The sequence below is a fragment of the Muscardinus avellanarius genome, assembly GCF_963383645.1.
Source record: "Muscardinus avellanarius genome assembly, chromosome: 12".
NCBI lineage: Eukaryota > Metazoa > Chordata > Mammalia > Rodentia > Gliridae > Muscardinus > Muscardinus avellanarius.
In genome coordinates this window covers 38,381,024-38,393,179 of record NC_137798.1, presented here as the reverse complement: position 1 = coordinate 38,393,179, position 12,156 = coordinate 38,381,024, and the positions used below count along the sequence as shown (strand labels likewise).

Here is a 12,156-nt window from a genome sequence, read left to right as displayed (position 1 = left end):
AAACAAAATTATTTCAAGAAAAAAATCTATATTCAAAAAATTTTGCCAACTACTCCTCCAATAGAGGACTAATATCTAGAATATGCAGAAAACTTGGGAAATTCATCACTAAGAAAACAAATAACCCAAACAAAAAATGGGCTATTGAACTAAATAGACACTTCACAAAGAAGACATTCAAATGGACAATAAGTGTATAAAAAATATTCAACATAATTAGCAATCAGAGAGATGCAAATCAAAACTACTATGAGATTTCACCTAACTCCAATTAGAATGGCAATCATTATAAACACAAACAACAACAAATGCTGGTGAGGGTGTAGAGAAGCAGGAACTCTAATATACTGTTGGTGGGATTGCAAATTAGTGCAACCACTTTGAAAAACTTTATGGAAGCTCCTCAGAAGAATGGAAATGAACCTACCATATGATCCAGCAATATCTCTTCTGAGTATCTACCCAAAAGAATGAAAAACAAACTACCAAACTAATGCATGTGTATCTATGTTCACAGTCACACAACTGACAAACCATGGAAGCAGCCAAGATGCCCACCAACAGATGAATGGATTACAATGGGATATGTACACAATGGGATTTTACTCAGCCATAAAGAACAAAATTATGTCATTTGCAGGGAAAGGATTAGAACTAGAGAACATTATGCTAAGTGAGATTAGTCAGTCACAAAAAGTAAGAAATCATATATTCTCCCTAATATGTGGAAGCTAGGGAGAAAAAGGGTCACAGGAGGAATTCAAGATGAAGAAGGAGAAATCACAGATGAGCAAATGAGGTGACCTAACTGAGGAGGATGGGAAGGGGGAAGAGGGAAATTCCTTAATGTACATGATGTACACTCACAAACATATCTAAGTCAATCACTAAGCTGAATGTGAGAAGGAGGGAGGAGGAGGAAATGGGGGAGGAATTGGGGAAGGGGTAAATGTGTGATGTGTGCACATATGTCTCTACCATCTTGTACCCCATTAAGATGTATGACTATAATACACTAATAAAAAATTATATTAAAGCCAGGCATGGTGGCGCACGCTTGTAATCCCCACTCTTGCGAGGCGGAGACAGGAGGATCACACAGGTTCGAAGCCAGCCTTGCTGGTTTAAGAGACCCTGTTTCCAAATAAAATAGAAAATAGATCTGGGAGTGTAGCCCGGAGGTAGAAGGGTTCCATCCCCAGTACCACAAAAAAAAATATCAATTAAAAATTAAAAAAGGAAAAGAAAATAGCAAAATGTGTGTGATGGTCTCTACTGTACTTTTTTTTTTTTTTTTTTTGGCAAGTCTGGGGATGGAACCCAGGGGCATTTGACCTCTGAGCTACACCCATAGCCCTATTTTTTTATTCTTTATTTTGAAACAGGGTCTCACTAAGTTGCAGAGGGCCTCACTAATTAGCTGAGGCTGTCTGAGAATCATGATCCTCCAGTCCCAGCCTCCCAAATGCTGGGATTACATGTATGCGCTACCACACCTAGCTTTTACTGTACTTTTGAAATAAAAATTTTATAATTATTTTTAGGTACAAAGATGTACTTGGTAGAACAACTTTAGTAAAAGACTAGAATCTGTCCCCCTCCTCCTCCACCTCCTCTTCCTCCTCCTCCTCCTCCTCCTCCTCCTCCTCCTCCTCCTCTTCCTCCTCCTCCTGCTCCTCCTTCTCTTTCTCCTCTTTTTCATTTTCCTCCTCCTTCTCTTGTTCTTCATATTCCTCCTCTTCCCCTATCCCGGCTTTTATCGTCTCTTATATCCTTTTCAATTTGTTACTGGGCCTAGCTGAAAATGTTGTCATTATATAAAGCCCAAACCTAAAGCCAATGTCTTTTGGAATCAACAACAAAATTAATGTGAGTTATTTATGCTTCCACTGATAGTAATAGCAAATGTTTAAAAGTTTTTAAATATCTACGTATAAAGCATGAGGGAGCCAGGGGTAGTGGAAAAGACCTGTAATCACAGTACTTGAGGGGCTGAGAAAGAAGGACTGCAGGTTTGAGGCCAGCCTCAAGAACATAGCAAGGCCCTCAGCAACTTAGTGAGATTGTGTTTCAAAACTTAAAAGTGGGTGGTGGCTGTGGGTATAGCTCAGAAGTAGAATGTCCTTGGGTTTAATCTCCATTCAAAAAAAAAAAAAAAAAGAAAGCATGGGTATATAAGAGAGTTGATAACTAACTGTAGTAACAAACTTCTTGTCATTGTTTCCAATTATTATATAACACCCTTGGGTGGGACAGGTAGAAATGAAAAGGTAAATCATGTGAGTACTAAGTTCTAGACCATTTGCCTTGGCAAGATATTTTCACTTAATTTCAGATTGATCTTGTCAATTAAATTTTTAGCCAAAATAATTTATAGATGTGTAATACAAATAACATGTCAGGAAGTATTGCGGGCAATCTTTAAAGGAGCCTCCTCCTGGGTTATGCCTTTCTCTCTGACAGAGGGAAGGAGAGAATTCTCTGACAGATCTAGGTAGGGTGAGAGGAATACAAGCTGATCCTAGAAGACTTTGAGAAGAAATGATTGCTTGGTCCCAAGAAGTACTTTCTTGGTTGTCCTCTTTCTTTTAAAACTTTTTCTATTTGCCACCATATTCAAATTTTATGACCCCAAAGCTTCAAACTGACACTAGTAGGAACCCAAATAATCACTACCTTTTTAGTATATACTAACATGGGCAATAATGGAAAACATTCAAATATTAAGTTGCCTTTGAAAAAATAATATATAAAGAATAGAAACAAATGTGGAGAAAGGCTTCTCCAAAGACATCAACACAGAAACAGCTATGTTGCTAAGGAAGGCATTATTCTACAATGAAATATGCCTACGATACAGAATATTCTTCTAATTTATTTGTCTTTCTATGAACAGTTGACTCTTCCATATGTAAAAATTATGCTTCCTCTAGCTAACATTAATGACTTTAAATTGAATCATGTGCTTTCATCATAACAATTTATAAAAGTATTTTTAGCCAAGTTAATTATAGAACATTTAGCCCTGTCTTTCAGAGTCCCCAGTAATCCTGGGTATTTGCTGATCTACTTTTAATTTATCAAAGTCCTCCCTCAATGGGAATTGCACAAAACACACACACAGCAGAGACTTCTCCTATACAATGTGTATTTGATATGCTTGATGTTCATCTTTATGCACATATAGACATTAGCATATAAGAAATGTGGAGGGTGTCTATAAATTCAAGGAAACATTTAAGTGCACAGTGATACATAGATACATGGGCATAATACTTTATGTAGTTGATAAATATTTCATCTCTTCCATAAAAAAGCTTTTTATCAACTTTGATTGTTTTTTTTTATTACCTTAAAGTATTGCAGTTGTTTCTCAGCATTCATTGTTCCTTCCTTTTCTTGTCTCAGACAGGAATTGAAGATGAAAAGCTCTGTATCTCTTAGCCACGCTTTCAGTTCTTTGATCCTGACCTCCAGCTGCCTTACCAGGCTTCCGCTTTCCGGGGAAAGCAGGTCACGAGGACCTGACCCACTGTGCCCTGCCACTGTGTCTTGTATCTTCTCTCCTAGGGTTTTCTAATATATCAGATCCAAAAACAAAAAGCAAAACAAACAAAAGACAAAAACATAAATTAGCTTAGGTGCCCCAAACCCATCAATAACAAGAGCTACCTGGAAATATCCAGAGACACTTTTCACCTCACTACTGATGATCTGTTCCAATTAGCTTATTGAATCCCATTTAGGATTCTAATTCTCAGACAGTGCATGTTGTCCTGCCTGCCAATGGATACTTAAGAAAACCCCCATTCACTTATACTTTCCTTAAACAGGAAAGAGATTTTGGTCCAAAAGTTGACCATGGTCACAGATAAAAATTCACATGAATTTTTATAACAAGAATTTACAGTAAAAGCTCTCTACATAAAATGTTGAAGAGATAGAAGTCAGAGTTTAATCAGTCTACTAAGGAGGCCACAAATAGATTGTTCAGAGAATTAAATTCCTTTTTACATTTTTCTGAAAACAATTCCCTAAGCCATATCACAGAGGACGGCTTTTAGTGGTGGTGTTGATTTTTACTTGATTTGGAAATTGTTCAGCCCTACAAATCTTCCCATGTTGCATTTGGATGTTAGATGCTCTACTATACCTATTAAAATAATCCCCACTCATTGTGCTAGAAGCCTACTTAGGTTAACCACTATGCCATGAAGGTGCCATTGAGTTAGCTACCTAGCTTTAATCCTTTTTCTTTCTTTCTCTTTTTCTTTCTTTCCTTTTTGATAGAAAGCACTCTCTTTGGAGAATCAATAGGATTTAATCTATAATGATAAATTACATCTACTAAAATAGCCTTAAAACAAATAATATTAAATCAACAAACGTTCACCTGCTATGTAGTGTTCCGTAAATAGTATTTTTAGAAGGCCATAACAGAAAAATAGCCTTTCCTGGCAACACCCTTGTATTTTCATGGTGCAAATATTGATAATTTGAAGACCCTCAGTGGAATCCAGATTTAGCTATTGTTTTTATGCTGTAACAAAAGTAGCAGCAGGAGGTGAAATCAATGCCCTTGGAGGGTAGGGTCACAAAAAAGAATTTATTGCCACTTTTTTGTTCTGGAACAGTTTGCAATCATAAATTCTTCATAAACAGAATACTTCAGAGAATGGTCCGTCTTCATAAATATACGACAGAGGACATCAATTTCATTTAATTCACAATTTGTGTCAGCACAGCAGATGCCAATGCCTGCCTTGATAGGGTTGTTTAATATGCAATTGAGACAGGGTAATATGCAGCACAGGGGACAAAATTTCACAGATTAAACTGTACGCACCACTGACATTTCATTCTAATGTATTTCCATTCCACACTGTTCACCTTAGATGAAAGTAATATTAAAAACCATATCCCTCTATTTTACTATTGTTAGAAGTTAAAATCCTTGTCTTTAATTTTTTTCATGCCAATTAAAATGTAATCAAGCCAATTAAAACAGTATGCCTGGATGGTGATAGTGTGGCATTGGTTCTGTATTATAAAATCTTCCTTCCATCCCACTCTCCCCGAATCATGGCAAAACTGCATATTGCATGTGAATTTTTGTCAAAATGGCAACCGTTTTTAAGATATCTCATTCTTAAAGGACAGTTAAGCATTGTTTTTCTCTTCAATACAACATTGATTTAATGTTGAGAAAGCAATATCCGTAAAATACTTTGAAGAGTTTTTGAAAAAGATTGCTATTATTTATCAAAATAGTGAAAAATATATTAAAATGTACACAGACTATCACTTTATCTGTGATGCACATAAAGTTACTGTTCTTATCTATGTAGTAAATTACCTCTTACAATGTCATAAACTAACCTCATTTCTCCTGTTTGGAATGAGTGAATTCTTTAAAATTTAGTAAATTCTGACTTAGATCACCACAAAGTAAAATACATTAATTGGCATTAAGAAGCACTATAACAATAGATTAGCTAGAACTTGTAACATTATAAGTTACTTTACACAGCAGCAAAAGGTAGAGAATTTAAAAGAGAACCAAGGACTTAAAGTTGCAGTTTTTTAATCACGTAGATTAAGCATGGTACAAACTGAATACTGGCATTTCTCCAAGTTATCAGGGTATATGGAGAGCTTCTAATTCAAAATATTTTTAGAGTATTATTCCTTCAAAAACATTTAAGAGCATAAAAACACAAGGCATGAAAAATTATGCTCCATCACTGATACCATCCATACTTAGCTGTTATAATTAATCATTTAGGTAACCGATGAATTTAGCTTAAAATGACAAATTTAGCTTACCCTTGATTTGAAGTGAAGGTAATTTAGGAGAGAAGCTGATGAAAAAATACAAGTTAACGTCTATTTCTACCGTCTTCCAACAAAAGGACAGTACTGTCTCCTGTACAGTGCCATCCCGGTTTCTGGGTAACAGAATCTCTATATTGCCTTTTATGCCAGATTCTTGCAACTCAGAATTTGGCTGAGACCCAGGCCATCATTGCGTGAAATGAATTACATGAAACTTTTTTTTTTTTTTTTTTGCTTTTGTTAAAAGTGAACTGGAAATCGAGGCACAAAACAGAGGCTGATTTAATTCTGCAATTCAGATTTGTGTCAAATTTGCACCTTTGTTTTGGTGTTATAGTGTAACTTGAAAGCTGTGGTGACAACACCACTTTTCATCTTAAGGGTATAGTAAATAGTTAAACAGAAGATGTCTCTAACATGTACCTTCAGAATAAATTCTATTAACATTCACTCAAGCATGACAGTCAGTGTATATCAGATATACTGTATTATAGTTGACTTGGTGCATACCCATAATACATGGAATACTTTACTCACCTTTTATGTATTAAGGAACCAGAATTATTAAAATATGAGAGGAAACAAACTCAGAATTAAAAATCAAATCAACAGAAGAGGTAAATCAGTATTTTCTCCATAATAGCATGAATAGCTTGTTTGAAATGTAGGTAGCGGATCAAAAGAGAGAGAAATTTGTGCCTCAAATTAGAAATCGTGCAGATAGAGTACCTCACTACACACACAAAAAATGTACATATAACATACAAACAGTAATAAAAATGCAAATACCCCAAGTAGCTCCCATTTTTCATTAATTGAATCCACTTTTTCAAGGAGATCATTTGGTAGTAAAACGCCACCTTTCTTCAAAGCTTCAACCTTACTAAGCAGCTCTGTCTTTTTCAGGTGTCTGATGGACATTTCCACGCTGTAGCGCTAAAATGAGAAGAGAAAAAGAGTTATCATTAGGGAGATGTCCTGAGAAAATCTTGGAGCAGAGTCTGTAATGCTTATAGGTGTAAAAGGTTTTATTTCCAATAAAATTTATGGGGAAAATAAACCTAAGTACCTGAAGTAGTTGAGGAATGCTGCTAAAAACAGTTAAAAATGTATCTTAGACACACATACACAAATATCCAAGTTACTCTATTGAGCGGACAAAAATTTATCTCTTTTTAAGCTAAGTTTTCACACATTTTGATCTTTAACTTAAAATTTTGCAAATAGGAAAATATCTGGCCTAGAAGAACTTAATATTACAGTTAATTTTGGGCTTAATATTACAGTTAATTTTGGTCAACATTAGCTCCAAAGGACTGTCCACCTCTCATCTCTTCCCCCCAAGGACCTGTCTCACTGGGTCAAATAAAATTAACCTTGAAAACTATGTGAATTCTTTCTTATCCTATAAGTTACCTGAATTCTCAATTAATGTTTGTTTTCACTTTTCTTTTACTTAAAATCTGTGTTATAACATAGAGAAGAGGTACATATAAAGAAGAAAAAAAATCTGAAATCTAGCCCGGTGTGGGGGTGCATACTTGTAATCCCAGTACCTGGGAGGCTGACACAGGAGGATTTGGGTTCAAGACCAGCCTCAGCTGCTTAGTGAGGCCCTCTGCAACTTAGCGAGACCCTGTTTCCAAATAAAGAATAAAAAATAGGGCTGGGGTGTAGCTCAGGGAGGTTAATGCCATAGAGAACCCATTCCTCAACATATATTGTGTTTGTTCTAACAAACTGCCAAACAAGTCTCTCTTACAGTGTTTTGCTGTAGATAATGTAAGATCTCTTTAACATGTAGTGATTCTCTTCAAATAATATAAAAATATAAGGATAGACAAATTAGATCCTGTTTAAAATATTAAACATACTTAAAATTTTTAAAAACACTTTCAAATAATAATGTTAACTCCAAAATTCCTGTGGTAGCATTGCTCCTTTGCCCTAGGGTAACAAGACTGTCCTAAGGTAGGCACTATTATCAGAGCTAATAAGAAGTGCTTTAGTCTTGGCAAAGCAGCACTAATCAGTGAGTTCAAAACATGCCCAAGCACTTGGGTGATTTTGTTCACCTTGAAAACATGATATTATATAAAATTCCAAACAGAAATACAATTGGAAGCATCTTAAAGGAAAAGAGAGTATAAAATCACTGTTTCAGTGAATAGATTTCCAGCATTTGCATGCATATGTCTGCATACTTTTAGCTTCATATTTTAATCTTTCATTTACACTAAACATACACATCATTTGTATTATGTAAACTTCTCCAAATGTTAGTCATTTGTGGATCACAGAACAAAATGTTTTAAATGAGGTGATTTAAAGCATTTCATATTATTAATGAATGTTGATCAGGGTGTCAGAGTATCCAAAATTACATGAATATGCATAGTGAAGAAAATCAAGGGTTGCTTTAGAGTGCTTTCAGAATTTGGCCTGTGATATATGGGAAACTCTGATTGCATTTTCTAATGACAGGCAATTACTAGGATCACATTATTTCAATTGAGAAAACATACTGTCCACTTGAGTTTTCTGGACTCAAAACTCAAGAAGTATTCTGGAAACCTAGACAGTATTTTATTTGTCAGAACGATGACTCGAGGAGAGACCAATACATTTTATGTTATCAGATTCCCAAGTAAAGATTTATGTAATTAATTTGGTAAGACTTTGATGATGTACTATTGGGGCAGCCAGTACTTTAGGCAGGCAGAAGATCCCTACTCAAATCTTTTTCTCGTGCCACACGCATGAATCAACAGAGGGAGTCCTGTGGCTCTGCAACCTGGGAGTGGCTTCTCTAGCTTATCACTTTCACTTGTGACAAGCTCATTTCGCTTTACCCCAATTTAGAACATCTCCTACACAACAGAGTAGTCAAGAAAGAGAACAGTTAAGATGTAGCTCATAAAAATGATAGTGTTGTAATAATAAAAAATATAAAAAGCAATTAATTGCCAGGGGCTATGAGACACGCCTGTAATCCCAGCTATTCTGGAGGCTAGGATAGGATGATCACAAGTTCAAGGCCAGCTTAAGCAATTTAACAAGATTGTCTCAAAATAAAAGTGAAAAAGTCTTGGGAGAATATAACTCAACAGTAAAGTGCCTCTGGGTTCAATACCCAGCACCACAAAGCAAATAAACAGATGAAAGCAAGCAATTGATTTAATTTTAGAAATGATGAAATCATTTTTTCTGTGAAATGTAGTATAAGTAGTTATAGCAATAGTTATTGAAATGGTGTTACATTAAAAACAAACACACACTTGCTTTTCTGCATGTTCTCTTTATCCCCAAGTAGCTTACTGTATAAACAGCCTGATAAAAGATTTGATTTATGTACAATATCTGCAAACTATAAAAGCTAAGAGAAGCTCATTAATTGTTAGATGTCTTAGTATGTGAGTGAAATGTACTGGAATGTCATGTAATTTAAAGTAAAAATGTTTAATTTTGTAGCACTCTGAAGGTTGAACCTGGTAGGATTTGAGGCCTCAAGCTGCATGTGTAATAATGCCAGGAGAGATATATTTGTGTTGATACTAGTATGTTTTGCTCTCCTCTACCGAACATGTTTTCAGAAGCATTAGATGGGAGAATTCACTGCCAGCTCTATCTGTTCTCAGTTATGCCATCAAGTAAGGCTATTTTATCCTGTGGTGAGAAGATAATTTAATCTTCATATTCATTCCACCCACAGCAATTAAGTGAGCAGAGGCTGCCTCATTGTGTCCTGTAGTCTGGGGATGTTATGGTATAGGCTACTCTTCAATAGCCAAAAATGAGATTAACAAAGTTAAAGTCAGATGGCTTTTCTTGAGTGCTAAGGTAAATAAGCATCCAGTATTTAATTTCCCCACAGCACCTGCTGTGGGCCTCTCTGTCTAGTCAAAAATAAAATATACTCTATTGAAAGGGCATATTTACATTATTAAGTGTATTTGCTTGGCCAATTCAATTCTGACTAATGAATCCTCCTAATAGATTTGTGAATGATCTAAATTAAAGACACAGGCCACTACTATTCTAAAAGCTATAACTCTGTATATAACTATAAATAAAACTTTTTAAAAAGAATTTAATATAACCATAAGTGGTAACTCACTGTTTCAACTAAGAATTAAATAAGTTTTTAGAAAATTTGTATTGAGAATTTACTTTTTTAAAAGCACACATGCTAAACCTGAATTATAAAACAAGGCCAACAACAACAAAAAAGGGACTTCTGAAATAAATTTATGTAGAAATGCATGGAGACTTGATTGAGATAACTTTTTTGACAGTTATGCTAAAGGCTTTTTTCCTCCTTAAAACCTTTTTTTTTTTTTTGTTAAAAATCACACCGAAAATTCTCCCCAAATGGAGACTGGAACAATGCCTTGAAACAGTGTTAATTGTCACCATGGAAACCAGAAGAATAAGCCATTTTGAAACTGGTATAGAAGGCACACATTGAGCAACTCAAGCATTTTTCTGCCTCCCTCAATGTTAAAGAACAAGATGCCTTGTCACTGTGAGGTCAGAGAAAGAAAGCATCATGAAAGCGTTGTAGATGCTCACTGTCTAGTAAATAAAAAAAATAAAAATAAAAAAACTATATTCAGCTAATGCTATAAAATTTTACCAGTGCATCTTTTTGAAATAGAAAGATCATCAAAAGATGGGCAAGATTGGGGGATGGCTTCCACCTAAGCAAAACTTCAGGGCTATATTATGTGAACCTTGCCCCCAAAGCTCCCTGGGAATTCTGCTGTTGTAATAAAACTTCAGAAGAGGAAAGAAAAAAGGCAGCATGATGGAATTCAAAATAATGCTCTAAAAGCACACAGAGAGATTAAGACATCCATTGTAAGACTTTTGTATGGTGCTTCTGTTGGTTATGCTGAAAAGAGACCAGACATTGCTGAACGGAGAGTGAAGCTTTTGCTACAAGAAACACAAATAAAATTAAACCAAATGATTTTCTCGATTATTAGGACCGACAAATTCTGTGGCATCACAGTTTGAGTGTTTAAATTATATAATGCATTACTTTTAACTGGGCTTCACTGACTTTATCATAGGTAGAATTAAAAGAATAGCAAGTTTGAACATCTTTCCCCATGCAAATTAATACCTCAAACACCTGCATATTTGGCAGGATCACCCCCACCCTACACACGATAGGCAAATAGAGAAAATAAACACGAAGAAAATAAATAAATATCCTAGAATATGAAGGAACATGCAAAAACACAAAACCACTGGCAAAATTATGTGTGAAAATACGCATTTTTGCACAAAAATGCAAAGATGTGTCTGTCTCTGATGCTCACATTGTGTTCTCTGGCTAGTGTTTGCCCTCCTCATTGGAGGCTTCATGGTGGCCCCTCAGCAAGTCCATGCCTAATGCCATTCAGTGGTGAACAAAGAGTCTTTTTATAGGAAAGTCCAGGGTCCACAGCTCAGCTGTACTGCTAGAGGCCACGGTTGCCTTCCCAGCAGCTCTTGTGCTGCCCCTTTTCTGAAGACCAGTGCCCAGCATCTCACAAACTCTGTGATGCTTCACAAGAAGAAGTCGTGGGTCTCACCAACATTTTGGGAAGATGTTCAAGACTGAAGGCGCGAGTTCAAGCCCAAGACAAATAATAGTCCTTATTTCTTGCAAACTACTTGTATTTTACCATTAGCATTTATGGTGAATAATTGCATAAAGAAATTATAAAGACTCCTACAATTGTCCTTGTAAATTAATAATAGGGTTTCTTGATTGGGATAAATTTGCTGCTGAGCCTTTGGAAAAAATTAAAAAGTGCAATGTCATTTAAAATTGCCAGAACTCACACAGCAAATTACATCTGAGGTTAAGAATTGAGTTTCCCCCTCTTCTAGCTTATTCCATTTGCATGATCTGGAAATCACATTACATTGGCCATGTATTGTTAATTGGACATAGATTGCATTATCTTTAATATAAATCAAACTACAAATATTAAAATGAATTGCAAATTCCCTAATAGAAGATCATAAAACAATCTTTTTAAAAGTATCTCCCATTAATAATTTAATTCCAATTATATCACTCAGGAAACTTAAGTAGGCGACCCGGTAACGTATTTCTCCAATCATTTCTTTTACATAACAAATATCTATGACTTTTAAAATAAATAATGCCAAAGTAGAATTTATTGTTATGGAATAAAAATAAAAACACCCAATATTGAAAACCTTTCATGTTAATTTCAAGTAAAATATTGTATAAAACATGAAGACAAGTCGGCCTGTCTCCACCCTATCCATCCCATGTCAAGGATGAGAAAAATATCTCTT

At 35.3% G+C, this 12,156-nt stretch overlaps 1 protein-coding gene across 1 annotated transcript in view; it reads right to left on the bottom strand.

The window, feature by feature from the left end:
* AKAP6 (A-kinase anchoring protein 6) overlaps positions 1-12,156 on the bottom strand; it is a gene marked incomplete at its 3' end in the record, with an annotated part of 393,582 nt that overhangs the window by 89,024 nt on the left and 292,402 nt on the right. Inside the window, exons 9-10 of the mRNA XM_080707612.1 lie at positions 6,625-6,771; positions 3,352-3,576 (exon numbers count right to left, since the gene is read on the bottom strand). Coding sequence (XP_080563738.1) covers positions 3,352-3,576; positions 6,625-6,771 — 372 coding nt within the window. The remainder of the gene's footprint in view (positions 1-3,351; positions 3,577-6,624; positions 6,772-12,156) is intronic.